This window comes from Nycticebus coucang, chromosome 2 (genome assembly GCF_027406575.1).
Source record: "Nycticebus coucang isolate mNycCou1 chromosome 2, mNycCou1.pri, whole genome shotgun sequence".
Classification (NCBI taxonomy): domain Eukaryota; kingdom Metazoa; phylum Chordata; class Mammalia; order Primates; family Lorisidae; genus Nycticebus; species Nycticebus coucang.
The window spans coordinates 74,136,471-74,162,735 of record NC_069781.1 but is presented as its reverse complement, the minus strand read 5'-3'; the positions used below and the strand labels follow the sequence as shown (position 1 = coordinate 74,162,735).

Here is a 26,265-nt window from a genome sequence, read left to right as displayed (position 1 = left end):
GAAAACAACTTTTAAAGACAAGGTCTTGCTCTGTTTCTTAGACTGGGTTGTAGTGGTGTGATCATAGCTCAATGCAGCCTCAAACGCCTTGGCTCTAATAAAGCAATCTTCTGCCTCAGCCTCCCAAGTAGCTGGGACTACAGGTGTAGGCCACAATCACAGGGTTTTTTTTTTTTTTTTTTTTTTTTTTTTTTTTCAAAGAACTGGGGTCTCACCCAGTTGCCCAGGTTGGTACTTGAACTGGGCTCAGGTGATTCTCCTATCTTAGCCTCCCAAAGTGTTCAGATTACAGGTATCAGCCACCATGCCTGGCTGTGTAAACATGTTTTAAAATACAAATTTATTCTTGGTGTGGGTTGCAAGTCTTACAACAGTTTAGTAAAATTTGAAGGCTATATTTACAATCATGTGTTGTTAGTACAGGGCAGCTTTGTCACAACTATGAGGGTCCAAAATGTTTTGCTAGAATGCCATTATATATAGCAGGGTGGTGGCGGGGAGTTAGCTGTAGGCTGAGGTTTAGAAATTTAACCTATTTCAAACGGAATTGAGAGCTGAAATAAAATTTCTGGATGGTGCTAACAATTGCCAATTTCCATTTCCCATAGTACCCACTGCTCACAAAGAGTATACCAAAATAACCATTCCTCCAGAAAATAAGGGTAATGGGGTGATGTACTGTTCTCATCTCTATGTTTTAGTTAAAGCACTACTATGCATAAACTAAAGCATAGTAGCTTTTCTTAGCTATGACATTCAGCTCCAGACATATTTCCATGTGGCCCATTAAATCATCATGTTGGTCATTATAGCATTATGGGTTTTTGTTTTGGGGATTTGTTTGTTTGTTTGTTTGAGATAAGAGTCTCTGTCACCCAGGGTAGAGTGCCATGTAGTTAGCCTAGCTCATAGCAACCTAAAACTCCTGGGCTCAAGCAATCCTCCTGCCTCAGCCTCCCAGGTAGCTGGGACTACAGGTGCCCACCACACTACCTGGCTAATTTTTCTACTTTCAGTACAGATAGGGTCTCTGCTCTTGCTCAGGCTGTTCTCGAATTCCTGAGCACAAGCAATCCTTCTGACTCAGTCTCCCAGAGTGGTAGGATTACAGGCATAAGCCACTGTGCCTGGCCTATGAGTTTTTATTTTTAGCAAGATGCACACCTCAGCAGTGATATTCCTCAACAATACCAAGCATGACATTGCCACATTCAGCAGAGAAAAAGTCCTATTATAGGCATTTCCCAAAGTAATACATGCATGTGCAAAACCTTGGGTTGTTTTAGGGGTGATGAGATAACAGTCACAGGTAAGAAAAGTCTTAATTTCCATAGCCATGTTCTTCTACCTCTCTTTGATTTCTAGATCTGCTAAGGGTAACTATGAAGGCCAGTAAGGCTTACAATACTGTAGCAGGAGATAAAGTATTGTGTAAAATGAAACCAGCCTATGTAACGTTTTAAGACCATTTATTAGAACATAGTCCCTCATTCAGAAGCCAATGAAACGTTAAGAGAGCAGAAAGAAAGGTGGGATGAATAGGCCCGGTGAGGGACCAAAGAGAAAGTAATAGCCTCAGTTATGAAATTTCATTTTATTGTAATAAAGACTAACATAAGCCTGGTAGTCTAGTGATAATTCGTAAGTTAACTATTCACAATAATTTTAGAAACACATATTAACATTCAAATAAGGCATTATAGAACAACAAAATGTTTACTGTAATCCTTTTTAAAAACCCTTGGTCCATTTTGAAAGATGAACAATGAATTTTGGAAAATCAAAAGAAAAGGAAAATAAGCTTCCCCCCACCCCCAGGATAATTAAGAATTACTTGCTGGCATTTGTGTGTGCCTGGAATAAAATGGGCCAATATTTCAAAGGCAGTTAATAACAGCATGTACAAGGGCTTGTTTCATTTGATTTAGCACCAAACGAGTAAATATGCCGTGGAAGACAGGTGTTTCTTCCATCTCTCATAGTGCCCCACTTCTCTAGGTCAAGCATGCATCCTTGTTGCCCCACTAAGGAATAAAACATGATTCAGATTGCTAAATGGCTGGTCAGGTAACACTTGCCAGCAGAGTTCTTTCCATTAGACAGGGTGACAGTAAAAGCTAGCAGATACCAATTTCTCTGGGAATAAAAAATTCCTTCAGGAAACTCATTTACTCTCCTGGTCCTTGTTAACCTATCATGTAAATTTTTTTCTACTACTACACTTGTTTACTAATTATGATTGCTATTTATGCCAAAGGACTATTTTCACCAAGCATGCTTGACATCTTTCTATTTCCTAATGAAAAATAAGCTTAGTTTACATACTGCCGTGGGTTTTCTCTTCTTTCTTTCCTTCCCTTCCTTTCTTCTTTTTTGGTATTATAACTTGTTTTTATCAAGGCGAACATATCTTGTATCAAAAAGAGAAACTGACAGGTAGATCATGAAACACATTTCTTAACGTAAGTAACATCTAAAAACAAGACTTTCATTACATTTTCTTTTTTTTTTTTTTTTTTTTTTGGCCAGGGCTGGATTTGAACCCGCCACCTCTGGCATATGGGGCTGGCGCCTACTCCTCTGAGCCACAGGCGGCGCCCCTCATTACATTTTCTATTGAAGATTCATTCAACTTTGGTGCTTACCCAGCAATTTGTAATGTCAATTTCTGACATAACATCACATCCCTCAATACATAAGTATTTCTAAAAGGAAACAAGTCATCTTAAATAGTTTCCTGTAGGTTAATTTATACATTTTTTATAGCAAATTGAAATTCTGAGTTAACTGAAGGTATGTTTAACAACAAAATACAGCATGGCTAGCTTATACATTTCTTAGTGTAAAGGCAGCTGTGAATTTGTATCTGAGACAGAGCTGTAAAGCCAGTTGCTTTTTCTTCTGAATTTTATAGGTATGGTATCTCATGAAACCATGTTCCACCATGCTAGAAATGTCTATTTTTGCACCAATCTATGCAAAAACTTTTGAAGAAGTATTTTCCCAAATGACAAATAATTTTAACTTCTCCAGAAAAATATGAAAATTTTATCAACCATTTATTCTTACTGAACAAAAGGTTATGTTACTACCAATTGCTCTTTTAATTTTGTTCTAACAGATTGTTATAAAAGTTTAGACACCTGTGATATTTTTGAATTGCACACTCATAGAGGGTAATTGGATAAAAAACACTAGATGATTTTTAAAAATTTAGTATCTATTTCACTTGGCACATTATTAGTATCCAGAATAAAATCAGTAGAAATCAAAGTAATATAATTTTCAAAGAATTCAGACAAGCTGGAGTTGTAAGAAAGGAACTTCTAAATGCAAGGACGAAGAGATTTTGCCCATCTTACTAGTTACATGCATTTTTCCTCATGGAGTAACTGAGGCTTTATGGTTTGTTTGTGGAACTTTAGTTTGTAGGAAAGCATATACATGGGGCCAAATCTTGTCAGTTTCTGTTCCGGAGAATGTTTCCAACACCCCTTTTTTCCTAAAGATGAAAAACAAACAAAATACATGTCTGAGTCTTCCTAATGAGATTTTTAAAGCTTTTCTGTAAATAATAATAATATAGATTTAGGAGTCTTGCTAAGTATAGAACTGTGTGATAAGATAGAAAGGCACTTGGCCAGGTATTAGAAAACCTAGATTTTGGTTTCATTTGTGCCCTCTGATTTACAGGATTGGGCTTTTAAAAAAAATAGCACCTATCATTTATTGAGCTTTAGTACATATAAAGCTAAAGGTTACATATACTAGTTCATTTAATCCTTTCCAAAGCTCAAAGTTTCTTATTTTAACTAATAAAATTGTCTCTTTTGTAAAATAACTGAGCTCTAAATCACCACGTTGGTATTTGGTTTCCAGACAGAGCCTGTCAGGTACAGAACATCCCTTGGCTTTCTTTCTCTACTTAATGCCTTTGCAGAAATGTCTTTCTAAAACATGGTTATCCTTCCTTTTTCTCTAGGTTTATTTTTTTCCTCTATTCTTCCCTTCTGAATTTTAATAGAAAGGGGAACAGGGCGGCACCTGTGGTCAAGTGGGTAGGGCGCCGGCCCCATATGCCAGAGGTGGCAGGTTCAAACCCAGCCCCAGCAAAAAAAGAGAAGAAAGGGGAATAAAAAGTATTCGTTTTGTTTTTCCTACTGAGGTTTACCATTTCTTCCCAGGCAGATTTGTCTGTCTTGTCACCAGACCAGCAGCCAAAGTCTATTTTATTTACTCCAGTTTCCCGTGGGTTATATGGTTGAGGATCAGAATCCTGGGATGGCTTTTCAAACCACACAATCTTTCCGGCAATTCTGGCATTCCTACTCTTAACCGCCCTCCTCCAACCCATGCACACACCTACACGTGTACACACTGGTTAAAGGTTATATAAGAGCAAATGAAGAATTCTAGTTTATTACTTTCCCAAAACAGGATCAGTCACACCTCTGTAACCTTACTTTCTGGGTTTCAGAGGTTACATCCCCTTCTTGATGCCTCATAAAATTTGCCACAATTAAATAACACCTACTGTTGGTTTAAAAAAAAAAAAAGCATCTGCTAAGGAGAGAAATTAGGCAAATACATTATTATTTGGATATTAGAAGCCCTCTTGCTTCTAGATCCACAGGCATTCGGTCACGCTTTCAAGCAAACAAGCTTTTTTTTTTTTTGAGTCAGAGTCTCACTTTGTTGTTTTAAGTAGAGTGTTGTGGCATCATAGCTCACAGCAACCTCAAACACTTGGGCTCAAGTTATCCTCTTGTCTCAGCCTCCTGAGTAGCTGGGACTATAGGCACCTGCCACAATACCTGCCTAGTTTTTCTATTTTTAGTAGGTACAGGGTTTCACTCTGGCTCAAGCTGGTCTGGAACTCCTGAGTTAAAGCAATCCACCAGCTTTGGCCTCCCAGAGTAGCTAGAATTATAGGTGTGAGCCACCATGCCTGGCCAGCATTTGTCATTTTAATTTCCGTGTAATAAAATGGGACCACTTCAACAAGTGGTCCTCCAAAGAGTAAGAGTATCATGTTGTTTGTAAACAGGTATGTGTAAATGGCCCCCAGCTGAGATGAGTTACAACCACTGGCATTTTTAAATAATGCTGACTACTACTAAAGTTCTTACAAATACCACTTTAAAGTTTCAGTTATGTCCAGCCCCAGTTCTATGTGTGAGAACTTACAAGGAAAACTCCAATTAGCAAAAGCCAGAGCAGCCTTAAAAGACTTCTCCTAAAGAGGAACCCAAGTCATTCACTCCATCTCTGTGGCCTTCTCCATCTTCCCTTCCGATATTGTGACAGAATCCCATATTGTGACAGAACTAATCCCTATAACCCTGGTACTTCCACTGCCTTCAGAGATTATCTCTTGCAGTGGCCTTATGTGCCCAGTTACAATGTGTTCTCCCTTCTGGTTACTTTCACGAAACACCCTTTCTGTCAAACTCAGTCCGTTTTGTTCTGGTAAGATTTCCCCATTCTCCCTCTTCAATAGACGCGATCAGAGCTAATCCGTGCCAAACCCAGGACTTCTCCTGACAAAAGAGGCTCTTTTCTGCTGAGATGTCTGAACTGGCAGAAGGTGAGCTGGAGTTTTCAGGAGCTGCCACAGAGGGAGAGCCCCCAAGACTGAAGCCAACATCTGACAATGCAGCTGAGTGATTGAGTCTTGATAACACCTTTCAAATACCTGCACCTAGTCCTCAACCTGTGTACTTTTTAGTTACAGGACCAATAAATTCCCTTTTTGCTTAAATTAGTGTGAATTAGGTTCCCAATTTTTTTTATTTTTTTGAGACAGTCTCACTATGTCCCCCTCAGTAGAGTGCTGTAGCATCATAGCTCACAGCAACCTCAAACTCTTGGGCTAAAGTGATTCTCTTGCCTCAGCCTCCCTAGTAGCTAGGACTACAGGCGCCCACCACAATGCCAGGCTATTTTTTTGTCATTGTTGTCACTGTTGTTTAGCAGGCCCTGGCTGGGTTCGAACCCACCAGCCCCAGTGCAATTAGCTGGCACCCTAACCACTGAGCTACAAGTGCCAAGCCTAGGCTCCGGATTACATAAGCACGTATCACATTGTAAGATAAATACTGTTTACGTAGCTCTCTGCCTGACCCACATACAGAAGGTGAGTTTCTTGGGGCCTGACAGGGACTGAATCTAATTTTGTGAACCAAGCAAGGGACTAGTACAGTGTCAGCGAGTAAATTATAATCACTGTAATGGATGCCAGGGCTATTTTAAGTCTTTCCATGGATCCTCTCACATTATTAGTTCTCTTAACAACACTATAAAGTAGGTACTATTTAATGTGGCCTGATTTTACAAATAAGGAATTTGTGCCATAGAGGTTAAATACCTTGCCCAGGGTCACAGAACTGGAAATCTGAAGAGCCAGGGTTATTATACAATTCATGAAATTACAATTACAGCGACTATAAAAAGCGAATTGCTAACTCCCTTGTAATTTCACCATCCTGAAATAACTATTAAAACAGTTCGGAGACTATTGCTTCAGATTTTTATTGCATACTTACTCTATTACAACAACAATAATAGCTAAGATTTATGTAGTGCTGAGTATGTGTCAGGCACAATTCTAAGAGCACGATTTTGCTAATTGAAGCTTTTCCTTCGAAGTTCCCACACATAGAACTACAGCTGGACTTAAAAAATTGTCAGTGGTATTTGCAAGGACCTTAGTAGTAATCGGCATTGTTATTTAAAAATGCCAACTGTTGTAATTGGTTTTTAAAACTCTTCTCAGCTGTGGGACATTTATATGTCTGTGTGTACAAACAACATATATTAACTCAATCTTTCAACCCTCTATTCTCACCCCCAATTTATAGAGGAGAAAACAGGTAGAGGTTAACCAAGAGAGGAAGACAAAGTTAATTAAATGGCAAGCTAAGACTTGAACTTTGGCATTCTCACTCCAATGAATCATGCAGTAAGCGAATCAATGAAAGGGCAAGTGATCAACCTCTTTGTAAGGAGAGGGAAAGGCTAAGTAAGAAAACTGGACTATTCCTTAGCCTGAGTCAAATATTAACTCACTATAGTTCCCATATTTCTTGTGTAGTATGAACTCCCTGAAGAGCAGAGAAGACAATGTTAGAATGTAAGCTTTTAAAGCCTACCAGTAAATGATCTGAGGGATTAGTTGCCCTTTGAGAGTCTTCTGTGCTATAGCACAGTCCTTTTCTGCTGGCAGAGGTAGTGGGCATTATCAGGTTTGCCTCACCAGCATTTGCTCCAGCCCTCCCTGTACTACAGATGATCCCTAATTTATGATGATTCAACTTAGGATTTTTTCACTTGGTGTGAAAACAATATGCATTCAATAGAAATTGTACTTTGAGTAGTTGTACAAGCATTGTTCTTTTCACTTTCAGTACAGTATTCAATAAATTTCATGATATTTTCAACACTATATCATAAAACAGGCTTTGTGTTAGATGATTCTGCCCAAGTTAATGTTAATGTATGTGTTCCAAGCACATTTAAGGTAGGTTAGGCTAAGCTATGACGTTTGGCACTCTCACAATAGGTTTATCAGGATGTATTCAGTTGTAAACTGAGGAGCTTCTGTGCATAGCGGAGTGTGGGTGAGACTGACCCACCCCCAGTGCTAGGTGTGGACTAGTGAGTATAATCAGTGTAAATCCTTCCCACCTGAGCAACTGGTTCAGGAATGGGCAGTAGCCCAAGCCTAGAACAGTGCCAGGCATTCTCTGACTACAGTGACTGTTCAAACTGAATCTGAGTGCTGCGCAAGGCTTGTATTCATTGGAGGAGAACCTCAGCTCTTCATGAAGGAGGGTTTGGCTGTTCCTGCTGATGTCTGTGACCATGCAGCAGAGGACAAGGCCAAAACTCAAAGCCAACAGAATGACAATAAAGCTTGGAAGAAGTGACAGAAGCCCAGCCTACCCTGTGGACTTATGTTACACAGCTAATAAATTTCCTTTATTTCTTTTTTTCTTTTTTTTTTTTTTTTTTGTAGAGACAGAGTCTCACTTTATGGCCCTTGGTAGAGTGCCGTGGCCTCACACAGCTCACAGCAACCTCCAACTCCTGGGCTTAAGCGATTCTCTTGCCTCAGCCTCCCGAGCAGCTGGGACTACAGGCGCCCGCCACAACGCCTGGCTAAAATTTCCTTTATTTCTTAAGCCAATTTGAATTGGGTCTTCTTTTATGTTAGCATTTCAGCTGTAAAGTATGGAAAACAACAAGTGATCTAGTACTTCATGCAAGAGAAGTTCTGAAAAGCAGAAACTCACTGGTAATATTCCAGGACTGGCTTCGTTTGGGCTTCATAAGCCTTCAATCTCTTGATGACCGTCTCTGGTCGATCATCCTCACGCTGAATGAGAGGTTCCCCCGTCACATCATCAATACCCTACATAGGAATTAGAAGAGACTGGTATCAAGTACACTGTTACTGAAGGATATTTTTGTAAGCAGTTCTATTATTTTTAAACAGACATTTCTGTGCAAGTGACAAGCAACAACAAAAATGTGCTAACTTTTAAGTAAATGGAATCCAACCTAAAGACAGATCAGTGCAGCATAGAGCCAGGAGACCCCAGGTCATTTCCACCGTTATCAGTCACCTTCTTACATTAGAAAGTTTTTTAAATAGCTGCTAAGTAATTGCATATACGGGGGATGCCTTTAAAAAAGGAAAAAACGGTATTAAAATTGTAATAATATATACCAATGACAAAAGATGAATATGTCACGTTGAGCACCTCTTATAATTGCAGAAGTCAAATGTGACTTGAATTTTACAAATTTAACACAGTTTTTTCCTTTCTTAAAATGTGTCTACATTTTGGGCACCATCCGTATATACAAAAAGATTCAGCTACGGACTGGGAATCTCAACCGCAGGGCCTAAATAAACCAAATTGGGGTGAACGTCTGTCACCCCAATTTTTGGCACAGAGCAGGAAATCACTGAATGCTTCTGAACGAATAACAATCTCCTGCTGCTTCTGGGGCACCTATACCAGCAAACTGAGTCACTATACCAAGTAATCTGAGAATATACCCCAAGGAGTTTTGGTCAGGCAGAGGATTTCCGAATTCACAAAACTTATTGCGAGAGCAAGAGGATGCCAGGGTAATCTTCTACATGTCAGTTCCATAACTACTCACCACAGTTTTAGGAGGGTTGAATTCAATGTTGTAGACTCGGCCACTAGCTGGATGAATCCAGCGAGCAGTGAGACGCTGTTTGATGACGTCAAAGGGCACGTCCAGGTTAATCACCGTGTCTATCCGATAAGCTCTATCTAGGGCTTCTGCCTGTGGAAGTGTCCTTGGAAAACCTTTAGAAAGTAAACAAAAAAAAAAAAAAGGAAAGGAGGGAAGGAAGAGAGAGAGGACAAAGAAAATTAATGTGCAACCTGAACAAAAGGATTAACACCGGGCAGGCTGATCACAGGTACTGTGCGACGGTGGTTACGTGTCAATTTGGGCCATGAGGTGCCCAGTTACTTGTTCAAACATTACTCTGAGTGTATCTGTCAGGCTGTTTTTGTGATAAATTAACATTTAAATAGATAGACCTGAGTAAAGCATTTTGCCTTCCCTAATGTGCGTAGGCCTCATCTAATTACTTTTAAGGCCCCAGACAAGGGTGAATTTCTCCTGACTACCTTCTACCTAGGATATTGGCTTTTTCCCTGACTTTAGACTCAAACTGAACTCATCAACTTCACTCAAACTTAAGAGACTATTTTTGGAATATGAGAAAATGATATTAAACCTAAAAGAAAATTATTAATGCAAACAAATAAACCCTAACAAGTAAACAAATGTATTATATAGCTTAAAAATATGGTTCAAAAATTAAGAAACAGGCAAATGTAACTGATGAGTGAATACAGAAATAGACCCATATATAAGGGAATTTAAAATTATAATATTTTGATCCTCAATTTTTGACTTTACAATATCGCTATTGAGGACATTTTCTCCAGAACACCAGAAAAAATTGGTAGAAATAATACATTTTTCAAAAGTGACAAGTAAGGCCAGGCATGGTGTCTCGCACCTGTAATCCTAGAACTCTGGAAGGCTGAGGAGGGAGGATTACTTGAGCTCAGGAGTTCAAGAACAGCCTGAGCAAAAGTGAGATGCCATCTCTACTAAAAATAGAAAAACTAGCCAGGCGTTGTGGCGGGTGCCTGTAGTCCCAGCTACTTGAGAGACTTGAGCCCAGTAGTTTTGAGGTTGCTGTGAGTTAGGATGCTGCTGCATTGTAGCCTGGGCAACAGAGTGAGACTCCGTCTCAAAGGAAAAAACAGCAATTACTTTAGAGTTTTTCCCTTCCTTCCTTTCTTTCCTTCTTTCCTTTCCTCCTTCCCTTCTTCTTTCTCTCTTATACTGTATTCATTAGGGATTGATGACAAGAAAAAACAAGTCTGTACATGTTTAGTACAGATGCAACTATCCATTTTTTTCCCCAAATATTTTCTATCCAAAGTTGGCTGAATACACAGATGTGGAATCCACCAATGCAGAATTCGTGGATCTAGCAGGCCAACTACAATAGAAGCTCCATAGTTGATCAGGTCCCTGTGTTGACCACCTCCTTAAATTACCTATTTTCATAGGCCTGACATGCACCACAGGTATGTATCAGTACAGTAGGCTTAGTTCTGTATGTTGACCAGTTTGTTACAGTCCCTCAGGTGGTCAACTTACAGAGGTTCTACTGTATATAAGCATATTCCTTGTAGTAACATTTAGAACGGTGAAAATCTGGATATAACTCATATGCTCCTCAGCAGAAGATTAAATTGTGATACAGACAATATGTGTGCTTGCTTCAGCAGTACATATTCAGACATACTATGCAAGCCTTTGCATCTTTTATTTCAGTGAGGCAAATCTGTTAAATATAGATGTATACAATGAAGATACAAAATGCAAAAAGTGGTATATGCGTGTATGTGTGCATGTGTATGTTATATAAAGAAAAAAGATAATATTGGATTCTAGCGGAGCCATAACCTTAACTCACATCTTATACAAAATACAGTTGGTCCTCCATATTGCCAAGTTTTGCATCCATGAATCTAAGCAAACTTGGATGGAAAAAGTTCAGAAAAATATACATAACAATACAACAATAAAAAATTATTCAAATTTTAAATTACAGTATAATAGCTATTTATCTGTAGGTTTTGGTATCTGAGGGAGGAGAGGTCCTAGAATCAATCCCCCCAAGGATACTAAGGACAATTGTACATTTATGGTTACATATATATACTGACATATTTTTTACCACTGTTACAAAAAGGCTGCTTGAATTACATATCAAGCAATTAAAAGTAATTGTTCCTGAGAGATATGACCATTGAGGACTTTGAATCTCTGTGATATGTTTACATTCTTTTTAATTTTTAAAAGAGCAATAGAACAATGACAAAAAACTCAAAAACAATAAACGTTAATGACAATTAAGGTCACAGTGGGGGTGGGGGAAGAGGAGAGCAGAGAGAGGGAAGGAGGGAGGGGGTGGGGCCTTGGTGCATGCCACACCTTCTAGGGGCAAGACAGGATTGCAAGAGGGACTTCACCTAACAAATGCAATCAGTGTAACCTGGTTTATTGTACCCTCAATGAATCCCCAACAATAAAAAAAAAAGTTCAAAGCAAAAAAAAAAAACAATAAACGTTCCACATTCCAGGCTCTTCTGATCCAGACCTTTGGCCTATTTCTCCTCTGCCTCCAGGTTGGTCTCATGGGTGGCTTTCCACCATATTCCTGTGTGAGCAGCATCTCACTCTGCCTTTGATAACTGGGTGCCCTGCAGCCTAAAATGATTGGTTTCTCCACCCACACAATTCTATTCATTCCTCAAGACCTCCCACAAATGGGAGTGTTTCTCACCCCCTTCTCCCATGTAAAAACAATATTTTTCATTTAACTTTTTCAAATAAAGTTTTGAATTCTGAACCATGCAACTATATTTTCTATAAAAATGAAGAGAGAATAAAAAAAAATAGCTACTTCACCACATTGCTCTGTATTCACACCAACCTTTAACTTACTTCATAGCACTCATTAGTATCTATACTTATCCAAGTTTTTGTTCGTTTACTACTTGTCTCCCAGTAGAATGTACACTCCATGAGAGCAAGGACTTTAGAACCTTCTTCTTGGATAAAGGACGTGACAAGGCTGCAGGGTTTGGTGAGGGCATCACAGAGAGAATGCACGTGTGAGAAGGGGGTATGGGGTTGAGTAAGAGAAGATGTGTAACTAGCAATCTATACCCACTTCTCTATGCACAGCTTCTCAAAAAGGATATTATGACTCACATCTTCTTGAAGGAAAGGCTTATAAATTTTCTAAAACAAATCTCTTTTGTGTCCTTTCTATTTTAAAATTAAAATCACTGTGTCCTCAAGGATTCTGCCACACCTCTGGCTAGGGAAACTTTATAATTTACTGCCAGTTACTCTGGGCCTTCCTTCTTTTCAGGTCATCCGCCCTCATTGTAAAATATTCTCAAAGGAGGCCAGAGGGAAGAAGAAACTACTAAAGTTACATCTGAAGGGAGCAGAGAAATCACACCGTCCACTGTTCACTTCCCTTTTTCCTTTCAGATAAAGAACCAGAGGTAGAGAAGAGGACTGGCCCAAGGCCTCAGGGTAGTGAGGGGCAGAATTCTGGGCCTCCCCACCCCAGCACCCATCCCTCATGTCTGTGTGAAGCCCATGAAACACTCACTGTCCTGCCAGCACTCATAATTTTAGGCAGCTGAAATGATCACGACACTTCACTTACCATCCAACAGCCAGCTACACTGGGTGAGATTTTTCAGTTCATGAAGAGCCAGCCGAGTCATGACATCATCTGGGATGAGTTTTCCTTGGTCAATGAAAGCCTTGGCTAACACACCAATTTCTGCAGCAGAGAGGGGAGAAATCAGTAGGTGCCTTTGATTTATCCCACTCTTGGCCCCTAAGAACTGGCTTCCTAAAGGAGACCTCTGTATGACATCCCATATCAAAGGGCACAGCCAACTTTTCTGACAACAATAGAGGTTTCAAAACAATCTAAGCCTACTTCAAATTCTTCAATATGAAAAAATGTACAAATGTACAGTATAGAGAAAAAAATAATTTGAAGCAGCAGACCAATATATTAACAGTAGTCATCTCTGTATGATAGAATTGTGATTTTTTTTACAAATTTGCATTTTTCTGTATTTTCTAAATTTTCTATCTGAAAAAATATATGAAATAACTGAAATTATTTTTTAAAATAAGAATTTGAAATTATTTTTTAAAATAAGAATTCATTATTTTGAAGAGGTTCCGTTTAAGTACCTCTTCTTATATGTTACTATACAAATTTTCCAATCCTGTAAAACAGGTGCTGCTGCAGTCATAATACAATTCAATTTTTGACCAGATTATATTACATTTTTATGAAGAAGACACCCTGTAAAAAGATTTATGAACAATTTAAAAATATCACGTACAACTATATATCATTCTTATGTAAGAATATTTTAATTTCTTCCTGTTCCCTTACAAAACTATATATATTCAGAATTTTTATGCTATTGAAATCTGTGCACATCAAATTGTAAGTTCTTTTTTCCTTTTTTAAGCATTATTTTTTAAATACTTTTCAATGATTTTATACAGTATATTTTGGTTACCATATTATACTCTATCAAAAATAAAATAAATATATAAAATAAAATATATACTATCATAGCAGTACTGTTGGACATTTAAATTACGTAAATTAGTCTTGGCTTTTTCTTACTAATATTGATGATTTTTAAAGATCTTAACACCATTTCTTTTTTTCTTTCTTTCTTTTTTGCTTTTCTGAATTATTTCCAATGGATAAATTCCCAGGAACCAGATCAAAGGGTCATGGAATGTGTAAACACTTTCATAACTTTTGGTGTGAACGTTTACCTCAAAGCAGAATCTAAATTGTCAAATTCATGCAACTTTAGATTTTAACCAAGAACATTACCCACATGAAGCTTCTGCCATTTGACAGGTATAATGCTGGATTTACAAACTGCATTTGGAAAAGGGCCTGGGTTCTGAGAGAGAGCTTTCGGGGAACACTAAACTAGACTGTTGGAAAGGTCCATCTACTTATTGTGTGACCTCTCTGTCCCTAGGCTTTTGACTACTCTTCTGAGGAGGCAGAGTTCCAGCCTCAATAGCATTTGGAGAAAACTGTAAAAACTTGCAATTCTCCAGGGCTGAGTCCTGAAAAAACTGGTATTGATCCCTTCCCTCAACTCTCACCCTTCAAGCCAAGTCTTCTTCTAAACCTCCAACCAATTGCATGCAACAAATGAATTCAGATGATGGGATTACTTAATAAAGTACCCAATTTCATCTGTATATAAACAGATTTAAGAAAAGATGATCTGCTCTTGCCACTTTTCTTCAATATTGTATTAGAGATACTAGCCAGGGCAATTAATCCAGAAAAATAAATAACTAGCATCTAGAAAAGAAGTAAAGCTATCTCAATTTGCAGATGACATGCTCTTGTACACAGAAAATACTAAAGACATTGCCTAACAATTGCAATCAATGTAACCTGGCTTATTGTACCCTCAATGAATCCCCAACAATAAAAAAAAAAAAAAAGAAAATCCTAAAGAATCCACTAAAAAACTATTGGAACTAATAAACGAGTCCATAAAGTTACAGGGTACAGGATCAATATACAAAAGTCTATCAATGAACAATCTAAAAATAAAACTCAGAAAACAATTCCATTTATAATTGCATAAAAATAAGAAAATTAGCAATACATTTTTTTAAAGAAGTACAAAACTTTTCATCTGAAAACTATGATATTGTTAAAAGAAATTAATGAAGACCTAACTAAATGGAAAGGCATCTCATATTTATGGCTTTTAAGAGTTAATATTGTTAGAACGGCAGTACTCTCCAAAAATTATCTACAGAGTCAATGAGATTCTATGACAATTCTAGCTGTTATCTTTGCAGAAAATTGACAAGCAGATCCTAAAATTTATATGGAAATTAAAGGGAGCCAAAATAGTCAAAACGACCTTTAAAAAGAAGAACAAAGATGTTAAGAGACACACACTTCCAATTTCAAAATAGCAATCAAGACTGTGTGGTACCAGCATAGTAGACATAAAGATCAGTGGATTAGAATTGGAGTCCAGAAATAATCTCCCAAATTTCCTCTCAACTGATTTTCAACAAGGATGCCAAGATAAATCAATGAGAGAAAACAGTCTTTTCAACAAACACTGCTAGGACAAATGAATATCCAGATGCAAAAGAATGAAGTTGGACCTCTTTCATTCTATATAAAAATTAACTCAATTATAGGCCTAAATGTAAGAGCTAAAACTCTAAAACTCATAAAAAAAACATAGGTGTAAATGTTCATGATTTTGCATTAAGCAATGGCTTCATAGATACAAAACCAAGAACATAGCCAAGAAAGGAAAAAAATATATCAATTAGATTTCATTAAAATTAAAAACCTCTGTGCTTCAAGGAATACCATAAAGAAAGTGAAAAGACAATCCACGGGATGGGAGAAAATTTATGTAAGTCATGTATCTGATAAGCAACTTGTATCTAGAATATCTAAAGAACTCTTAAAAATCAACAATTAAAAAATAAATGAAAACGTGCATGGGCTTTGAACACACATTTCTCCAAAGAAAATATACAAATGGTCAAAAAGCATATGAAAAAAATGCTTAACACCATTAACCATAAGGGAAATGCAAATTAAAATCACACTGAGGAATCATTTCACACTTAATCAAAAAGACAGATAAATGCATACCTCAGAAATAGTGTGGGGTTGGTTCCAGACCACCTAAATAAAGTGAATATGGCAATAAATTAAGTCACACAAATGTTTGGGTTTCCCAGTGTGTATAAAAGTTATCTTTACATTATAGTGTAATCTATTAAGTGTGCAATAGCATTGTTTAAAAAAACAATGTGCATACCTAAATTTCAAAATATTTTATTCCTAAAAAATGCTAATGATCATCTGAGCCATAAGCAAGTTGTTATCTTTTTGCTGGTAGAGTGTTTTGTCTGGATGTTCACTGCAGCTGTCTGATCAGAGTGGTGGTTGCTGAAGTCTGGGTTGGCTGTGGCAATTTCTTAAAACAAGTCAATGGTGAAGTCTGCTGCATTGATGGACTCTTCTTTCACAAAAAGACTTCTCTGTAGCATGTGATGCTGTTTGAAAGCATTTTACCCATGGTAGAACTTTTGAAATTAGAGTCCATCCTCTCAGTCTCTGCCACTGCTTCATCAACTAAGCTTATGTCATACTCTAAATCAGTGGTTCTCAACCTTCCTAATGCCGCGACCCTTTAATACAGGTTCCTTATGTTGAGGTGACCCCCAACCATAAAATTATTTTCATTGCTACTTCATAACTGTAATTTTGCTACTGTTATGAACTGTAATGTACATATCTGATATGCAGGATGTATTTAGGCGACCCCTGTGAAAGGGTTGTTCGACCCCCAAAGGGGTCGTGACCCACAGGTTGAGAACCACTGTTCTAAATCCTTTGTTGTCATTTCAAGGATGTTCACAGCATCTTCAGTCCATCTCAAGAAACCAATTTCTCTGTTCATTTATAAAAGCAACTCCTCATTCATTATACTTTTATCACAAAATTATGGCAATTCAGGCAGATCCTCAAGCTCCACTCCTAATTCTAACTTGCTATTTTTACCACATCTGCAGTGACTTCCTCCAATGAAGTCTTGAACCTCTCGAAGTCATCAATGAGGGTTGGAATCAACTTCTTCCAAACTCCTGTTAATATTGATAGCTCACTCTCCTCCCATGAATTGCAAATGTTTTTAATGGTATCAAGAATAGTGAATCCTTTCCAGAAGGTTTTTTTTTTTTTTTTTTTTTTTTGGTAGAGACAGAGTCTCACTTTATGGCCCTTGGTAGAGTGCCGTGGCCTCACACAGCTCACAGCAACCTCCAACTCCTGGGCTTAAGCGATTCTCTTGCCTCAGCCTCCCGAGTAGCTGGGACTACAGGCGCCTGCCACAACGCCCGGCTATTTTTTGGTTGCAGTTCGGCCGGGGCTGGGCTTGAACCCGCCACCCTCGGTATATGGGGCCGGCGCCTTGCCGACTGAGCCACAGGTGCCGCCCAATTTCCAGAAGGTTTTCAATTGACTCTGCCCTGACACAACAGTGCAATTACTATCTATGGTAATCTATCTATACCCTCATGAAATATATTTCTTAAATAATATGACTTGAACACTGAAATTATCCTTGCATGGGATCAGAATGGATGCTGTGTTAGCAGACATGAAAACAACATTCATCTCCTTCTGCGTCCCTAGCAGAGCTCTTTAGGTGACCACATGCACTGTCAATGAGCAGTAATATTTTTTTCTCTCTCTTTTTTAGAAGACATGAGAAGATGTAGTAATATTTTGAAAGGAATCTTTCTGAGAAGTTGGTTTCAACAGTGGACTTGAAATATTCAGTAAGCCAGGCTGTAAACAGTCTGTCATCCAGGCTTTGTTGCTCCACTTATAGAACAAAGACAGAGTAGATCTAGTGTAAGTCATAAGGACCCTAAGATTTTCAGAATGGTAAATGAGCATGACTTCAACTTAAAGTCATGAGCTGCATTAGCCCCTAACAACAGTCAGCCTGTCCTTTGAAGCTTTGAAGGAAGGCACTGACTTCTCTCCAGCTACCAAAGGCCTAAATGGCATCATCTTCCAATAGAAGGCTGTTTCATCTACGTTGAGAATTTGTTGTTTAGTGTAACTACCTCCATCAATGATCTTAGCTAGATCTTCTGGATAACTTACTGCAGCTTCTACATTGCACTTGCTTGCACTTTTATGTTATGGAGATGGTTTCTTTCTTTAAACCTCATGAACTGACCTCTGTTGACTTTAGACTTTTCTTCTGCAGCTTCCTCACCTCTCTCAGCCTTTATATCATTGAAGAGAGTTAGGGACTCCCTCTGGATTAGGCTTCTGTTCAAGGGAATGTTGACTAAAACTTTCCCTGTTATGAGCAGTTTCACTTTCTTGTCATTTCCTGTGTTCACTGGAGTTGCACTTTTATTTCCTTCAAGGACTTTTTCTTTGCTCAAGAAGCCTTGTTTGGCACAAGAAGCCTAGCTTAAGCTTTCAATGTGCCTTCCTCTAAGCTTTATCATTTCTAGCTTTTTCTTTCTTTCTTTTTTTTTTTTTTTGAGATGGAGTCTCACTCTGTCGCCCTGGGTAGAGTGCCATGGCATCATCAGAGCTCATAGCAATCTCAAACTCTTGGGCACAAGTGATCCTCTTGCCTCAGTTTTTTTATTTTTAGTAGAGATGGGGGTCTCACTCTTGCTCAGGCTGGTCTCGAACCCCTAAGTTCAAGCCATCCACCTGCTTCGGCCTCCCAGAGTGCTAGGATTACAAGCATGAGCCACTGCTCCTGGCCACTTCTAGCTTTTGATTTAAAGTGAGAGATGTACCACTCCCTGCTTTCATTTGAACACTTAGAGGCCATTTTTGGGTTATTAATTGGCCTAATTTCACAATTGTTGTATTTCAGGGAAAAGCGAGGCCCAAGGAGGGAGAGGGACTGAGGAATGGCTGTCTAGTTGGTAGAGCAGTCAGAACCCACACATTTATCACTTTAGTTTGCCTTCTTACACGGGCTTGGTTTGTGGCAGCCCACAAGACCTACAATAATAACATCAATCATTACTGACCACAAATCACCAGAACAAATACAGTAATAATGAAAACATTTTAAATATTTCAAGAATTACCAAAATATGATACAGAAACACAAGGTGATCACAGGTTGGAAAAATGGCACCAGTAGAGTTGCTGGATGCAGGGTTGCCACGAGTAAAAAATACAGTATTTGGGAAGCACAGCAAAATCAAATAAAATATCCTCTAATAAATGCCAACAAGAATGTGGAGAAACTGTAAGCCTCATATATTGCTGGTAGTATTATGAAATGTTATAATGTAAAACTATGACAGTTTTTCAAAAGATTAGAGAGTTGCCATGTGACCTAGCAATTCTTCTCCTAGGTATATACCCAAGAGAAGTAAAAATAGGTACATGAATGTTCACAGTGGCATTATTCAAAATAGCCAGGAATAGAAAAAGCGCAGATGTTCATCAGTGATGAATAAATAAAATATGGTGTATCCAAACAGTGGGATATTACTCAGCAATAAATGAAACAAAGTACTTGATAACTGTTATAACATAGATGAACTTTGAAAACATGGTCAGCAAAAAAAGGCAAACACAAAAGACCACATACTGTATGATTCCATTTATACAAAATGTCCAGAGTAGAAAAAATGTCAAATCTATAGAGACAGAAGGAAGATTATAGTTGCCTAGAGCTGGAGGATTGGGGAGAAATGGGTAGTGACTACTTACGGGTATAGGGTTTCTTTGGGGGGTGATAAAAATGTTCTAAAACCAATCAAGGCAATGGTTGCACAACTCTGGATATACTAAAAACCACTGAATCATTCACTTTACAAGTGTTGATTTTATGGGATATAAATTAAATCTCAATATACACTTTTTAAAAAAAGAACAGATGAAAAATGGCTGATAAGCAAAAATGAAAAAAGGAAATAAGAAGCCAATCATAATCCCATCACTAGTCGGAGGTAATTATTGTGAAAACTGATAATATAAAAACTTCCAGATGTTTGAGTTGTGTGTATATACAGATAATCCCTATGTAGAACTTAATAATCTGTCTTTCATTTATCATGAACTTTATCAATAAACATTTATCCACAATATTTATTAAAACCTGAAGCCTGAAATACTTCAGTTGGAGTTTATTTAAAAGAAAAAAAAATGGGCCAGGCTCGGTGGTTCACGCCTGTAACCCTAGCACTCTGGGAAGTGGAGGCAGAAAGATCCCTTGAGCTCAGAAGTTCAAGACCAGCATGAGCAAAAGTGGGACCTTACCCAGACATTGTAGGTGCCCATAGTCTAGTTACTCAGGAGGTTGAGGCAGGAGGATTGCTTCAGCTCAGGAGTTTGAGGTTACTGTAAGAGCTAGGCTGATGCCATGGCACTCTAGCCTGGGCAATAAAGACTCTGTCTACAAATAAACAGGAAAGGAAAAGGAAGGGAAGACTTTTTTTTTTTCATTCTTTTTTATTTCAGATTATTATGAGGAGACAAACCATTAGGTTATATGATTTACATATAGCAGATAGAAATCAAAGTCTAAGCAGTTCATTACATGTGAAATGTTCCCCCTCCCAAAATTATATGCAAAGATTCCCACCCAGCGTGTTCTTTGGTTATTTGATAATACCTTATTTGTGTAATTACCTATAATTTAAAATTATATCTTAATAGGCTCCTCACAAAAATATTACAGTTGATCCTTGAATAACTCAGGTTGGAACTGGGAGGGTCTACTTATACACTATACTTGGTTCTTCTGTTTCTGCCACCTTTGAGGCAGCAAAACCAACCCTTCCTTTTCCTGCTTCTCCTCAGCCTACTCAACCTGAAAATGAGGAAGGCCTTTATGAGAATCTATTTCCACTTAATGAATACAGTACATATATTTTCTCTTCCTTATGGGTTTCTTAATATTTTCTTTTTTCTAGTTTATTGTAAGAATACAGTATATAATAATTATTACACATGAAATATGTTAATTGCCTATTTATGTTATCAGTAAGGCTCTGGTTAACAAGTAGGCTATTAGTAGTTGAGTTACTTAAAAACACAAAAGCTAGTTTAGAAGTAAATTCTTCTGGCCAGGTGTGGTGGCTCAGGCCTGTAATCCAGCAGTCTGGAAGGGTGAGGTAGGAGGATTGTTTGATCTCAGGAGTTTGAAACCAGTCTGAGCAAGAGTGAGGCTCTTTCTCTACCAAAAATAGAAAAATTAGCTGGGCGTGGTGGCAGGTATCTACTGTGTCAGTTACTCGAGAGCCTGAAGCAAGAGAATCACTTGAGCCCAGGAGTTTAAGGTTGCAGCAGGCTATCATGATGCCACTGCACTCTAATTTTCTATAAAGTTATACACAAATAAAAATAGGAAAGGAGGGTTAGAGAAAAATAAGGAAAGTCAAACTAATTTTTTAAGGATAACCAGAAATCCTAAAACATGTAGACATTAGTATGAAACAAAAGCTATTTTTAACTCTGCTTTTGAATAGTGGTCCTTCTCACAATATCTCACATCACAACTCAAACCAACCTCTCACATCTAATGAGCGTATTTAAACTTACTGTTTGAGCAGCTACAGAGTACAAGAGATGTGACCTACTACCTGCATGTAACAGTTCTCTTTTACTTGCAATAACAGAAAGGGCTACAGAGACTTAATCTAGTTCCTGCCCAAATCACCTCTGGCATCATTATATAATAAACTACATAAAATTTTATTTTTAAAAAGGTATCAAAACAAAACTAGGAGAATGTTATGGAATGAGTTAAATGATAGCTTTATACCCAATCAAAGGCTTTTTCTTTTGTTTTGAGACAGAGTCTCACTCTGTTGCCCAGGTTAGAATGCTGCTGTGCAATCAGCCTGGCTCACAGCAACCTCAAACTCTTGGGTTCCAGCAATCCTCCTGCCTCAGCCTCCTAAGTAGCCAGGACTACAGGCGCCCACCACAAGGCCTGGCTACTTTCCTTTTTTTTTTTTTTTTTTAGTAGAGATAGAGTCTCACTCTCACTTAGGCTGGTCTTGACCTCCTGAGTTCAAGGGATCCTCCCTCCTTGGCCTCCCAGAGTGCTAGAGCTTTATTTAAAAAAAGCTTTCTCAAATAATAAACACTTGTGTCAACACAGTAGTTACCTTTGGGGGGAAGGAAGATGTGCGTGTGTGGGGAGTCCTGCTTTTCTCTCCGGTCTTGGGTAAACGGTGCTCATTTCATTATTCTTCTAATAATACATAGATATGATAATGCTTTGATACATGAAATATTTCACAAGAATCATACTAACCATTGGTCCTCCCGCTAACCATTGGCTAATCTCTGTCCTCTTCAGTGAAGCATCTAGGAAGACTTCCCTTTCCTTTTTTTTTTTTTTCTTTTGAGACAGCTGTCGCCCTGGGTAGAGTGCCATGGCTTCACAGCTCACAGCAACCTCCAACTCCTGGGCTTGAGTGATCCTCTTACCTCAGCCTCCCAAGTAGCTGGGACTACAGGCGCCTGCCACAACACCTGGCTATTTTTTGGTTGTAGTTGTCATTTTTGTTTGGTACGCCCAGGCTGGATTCGAACTCGCCAGCTCTGGTCTACGTGGCTGGCGCCTTAGCCACTTGAGCTACAGGTGCCAAGCCAAGACTTCCCTTTCCAAGTCTATACTCCTCCCTTCCTCATTCTGCTTCAGCATAAATTCTGTGTGATATAAAGACCCACCTGGGTCCAACCTCATCTGACTTCTTCCCCTCTTTTTCCCCATTTGTACTGAGCTCAAAAATCACACCCCTCAGCAAGGGGCTCTGCATTCTCTGATCTTCCCAGCCTCTGTACAAGTCCCATGCTCCTTTTTACCTGAGAAACTCGTATTCATCTTTCCACATACATCTTAAAGGGTCCCTCACAGTAAGGTGTCTCTCAACCTCCTAGGCAAATAGAAATTCCTCCTCTGGACTTCTGGCATGTCACAGACTTATCTCTATTAGAACAGGTATCACACTGCTGAAACTACGTGTTTACATGTTTTATGGACTGAATTTTGCCTCCCCCCATGAATCCACATGTTGAAACCTAAAGTCTCCTGTAACTGTTTTTCTGAGACACAGTCCTTTAAGGAGACAAGATTAAAAGTGGTCATAAGGGTGGGGCATTAATCCAATAAGACTGGTGTCTTTATAGGAAGAGAATGAATGGAAAGGGTATTTAATTGGCACACTAGGTTTGCACCCTAGTTCTCCAGGAAATATTTTTTACTAGTGAACAAGTTCTTTAACCTCTCCTAAACTCAAGTTTCCTCATCTTTAAAATATTGGACTAAATGTCTACAGATCAGATTTAAGCTTCTTGACTTCTGCTGCAGTCATGGGTTCCCTAGTGTCCTTAAGTCTTCTGAAGTCATTTTAAAGTTCAGTTATAGGCCAGGCACAGCGGCTCACACCTGTAATCGTAGCACCCTGGGAGGTTGAGGCAGTGGACTGCCTGAGCTCACAAAGTTGGAGACCAGCCTGAGCAAGAGCTAGACCCTGTTTCTAAAAAATAACTGGGCATTGTGGCAGGTGCCTATACTCCCAACTACTTGGGAGGATGAGGCAAGAAGATCTCTTGAGCCCAAGAGTTTGAAATTGCTGTGAGCTATGGCACCATGGCACTCTTATCAAGGGTGACAAAGTGAAACACTGTCAAAAAAAAAAAAAGTTCAAGTATAAAATGCAACCATGCGTTATAAAATACAGCACCTTCATGAACTGGTGATCAGAAAGTAAATTGGCATAATCTTTCTGTAGCTTTATGTGATGGTGCTATATTTCTAGGCATTCTACGCTAGGAGTTTATTGAAGTAAATAAGCAAAGATGCAGCCAAATGTTCATTTACAGGGGTAGTCATAGCAGCACTTATTATAGCAAAGAATGGTTAACAATGTCAACAGCTAACAATAGGAAAATGTTTAAATTAATAATTATGCAATCTTGATGAATTTAAATATCACTTTTAAGACTACTTAATAATGTGGGAACATGCATGATTTTGCAAATACATAGGCAAGAAGGAGAAAAAAGGGAAAAGAAAAAAGTCCTGTGGGTTTGTGACTCACTGGTTGGGAACTGCTGCTCTAGTGCCTTGAATAGAGTGCAGTGGCATCGTCATAGCTCACTGCAACCTCAAACACCTGGGCTCAAGTGACTCTCCTGTCTCAGCGTCCAGAGTAGCTGGGACTTCAGGCACTAGCCACCTGCCCAGCTAATTTTTGTACTTTTTGTGGAGACAGGGGTTTCACCAGGCTGCTCAGGCTGGTCTGGAATTCTTAGTCTCAAGCAATCTTGCCTTGGCCTCCCAAAGTGCAAGGATCACAGGCATGATCCACCATTAAGGATTCTTTACTCCCTTGCACTTGGGATGTTATTCCAACCAGTAAGCAGTAGGGGGGACTGTTTACTGTTAACTAACTACTTGACTATGCTGCATCAAGAACATTTAGCAAGCCAAGTGAATTTAATCCTTTGAAGAAATTTCATTACTACAAGACACTATTATTTTTTAATATGAATAATATGAATATTAGAAGAGAAAGAAATAAAAGTAGTAATGCATCAGAATGCTAGGTACTGAACTGAAGAGTTCCAAGAGACAAACCAAAACCACAGAGCTGATACTTTTTTATTTTTCATTTAAATGTCAGTATTCTTTAAACAAAGAAACAAACCCAACCTGAAAATAATCTAAATACCTATTAAGAATCCATCATAATAGATTCAGAGAATAGATAGATACTATACATACAGAATGAAATGGAGTTCTATGTCTTCATGTAGAAAATTATCCCAGGTATAAAGTGATAACACACTGGGCTTAGTGTGTATACGGTTACTTAGTACATAAAATAAAGCGCATATATATATGGGCTTGTACAAAAGCAAACATTTCTAGAAGTAAACACTGTTCCCTATGAAGAACGGAAATGAGGCAGGAATGAAAGAGGACTTTACTCTTTATTTTATGCACTTTTATCCTGTTTCTAATTCTTTTATTTTTTTAACACTGTGTAACTATTATTTCTATGTAAATAGATTTCAAAATGAGTTTCAAATGGGTTCTGTTTTGGAAAGTAAAGGTCAATACTTCTGAGAAAAAAAAAATTTATCCTGCTGCTGTTTAAAAACAACCTTCTTAAAATAGAATTTACATACCAGAGAGTCACCCATTGTCAAGTGTACGGATTGTTGACTGGATTTTATGCTGAGTTACGAGCATTTATTTGGCATGAGAAATAAACTATCTTTTATGTAACCACGCACAAGAATAGCCTTCGTGTCTAAGCAATCCCTGGGGATATCAAAATCTAAGCCAATTTTATGACTGCAACGGGGGTAAATAATACTCGGCATTCAGATTACCGGGGAAAGGTCAAAACCACGAGGTCCCACTCAGCGTGACATTAAATACAAAAAGTAAGAAAGAGCGAACCCCAGCAGGGAGTTCACCTGTTTTATACGTGCGAAGGCACATGGAGAACAACCCACAGCCTAGCTGCAGGGACCCTCAAGAGCAGCGGCGACCCGGGACAGACCTGCCTCTCAAACAAGGCCAAGGGGTTTCCTTTCTCTTTTGAACTTAAACCTTTCCTAACTTCCTAGTTGCTCCGCCCCCGTAACTTGCCCGAAGCTGCCCGCGGAGTCCAGAGGTTTCGGGGCGCAGTCTCCCCCCAGGCGGCAGAAGGGAAATGCTGCACCCGCACGCTGGGACCTGCTCCCCGCACCTTGGCCCTCGGTCCGCAGACCCTGACACGGGCGACCGCGCACGGCCAGCCCTCCGCGCGGGGCTCTCACCTGTGCCCCGCAGCATGTTGTCTCTGAGCAGGTCCCCACTGGAGAGGTGCTTCAGCTGGAAGTGTTTGGTGATGCGCGAAGAAACAGTGCCCTTGCCCGAGCCCGGAGCCCCCATGATCACTGCGCGCAAGAGCCGCACGGACGCCCCCATGGCCGCTGACAGAGGTCCACGCCGCGCAGACACTGGGGCTTTGGCCTGGGCCGCGCGCTCAGCTGCTTCCCGGTCCCGGGCCGGCCGGCTGGCAGCGTTGCTAGCAAGCGGCGGCCGCGGTCCCCAGGCGTTCCCGGAAGTGATGCGATGGCCAGTGACTGGGGCTGCTCCGCCCGCGCCCGGCCCAGGGCCTGCTCCCGCCCGCGCTGACCTCGGCGCGCCCGGTTCCCGGCGCCCTGGATAGCCCGGCCCGCGCAAGCCGCCCGCTCGGCGCTGCTGCGGCTACACCGCGAGCCCTGGGCCGCCAGCGTCCACCTGCGTCCCCCGCACTCCTCCTTTGGGCCGCACCTCTGCACCCCCACCCTTTCCCCTCCGCCGCCATGGATTCCCCGAGACCTCCTTAGCGACCCCTGCATGCCCTTCACTCCCCTTCACTTCTCTGGGTTCACCCTTGGTGACTCCTGACCGCCTCTCCGTACATGTGGTCCCTCCTTGTTTACAGGACTCCACTCGCGCCCCGACACCATTTTCGCACCCCATGCCCCTAGTTCCCGCCAGG

At 39.6% G+C, this 26,265-nt stretch overlaps 1 protein-coding gene across 1 annotated transcript; it reads right to left on the bottom strand.

Moving 5' to 3' along the window:
* Positions 1–1,452: 1,452 nt before the first annotated feature.
* AK3 (adenylate kinase 3) lies at positions 1,453–25,939 on the bottom strand. Its single transcript, XM_053573641.1, has 5 exons — positions 25,556–25,939; positions 12,821–12,940; positions 9,175–9,347; positions 8,295–8,413; positions 1,453–3,502 (listed from the first exon to the last, which is right to left on the bottom strand). The coding sequence occupies exons 1-5, from the start codon at positions 25,704–25,706 to the stop codon at positions 3,382–3,384; spliced, it is 684 nt and encodes a 227-aa protein (XP_053429616.1). The 5' UTR covers positions 25,707–25,939; the 3' UTR covers positions 1,453–3,381.
* Between the last annotated feature and the right edge of the window lie 326 nt (positions 25,940–26,265).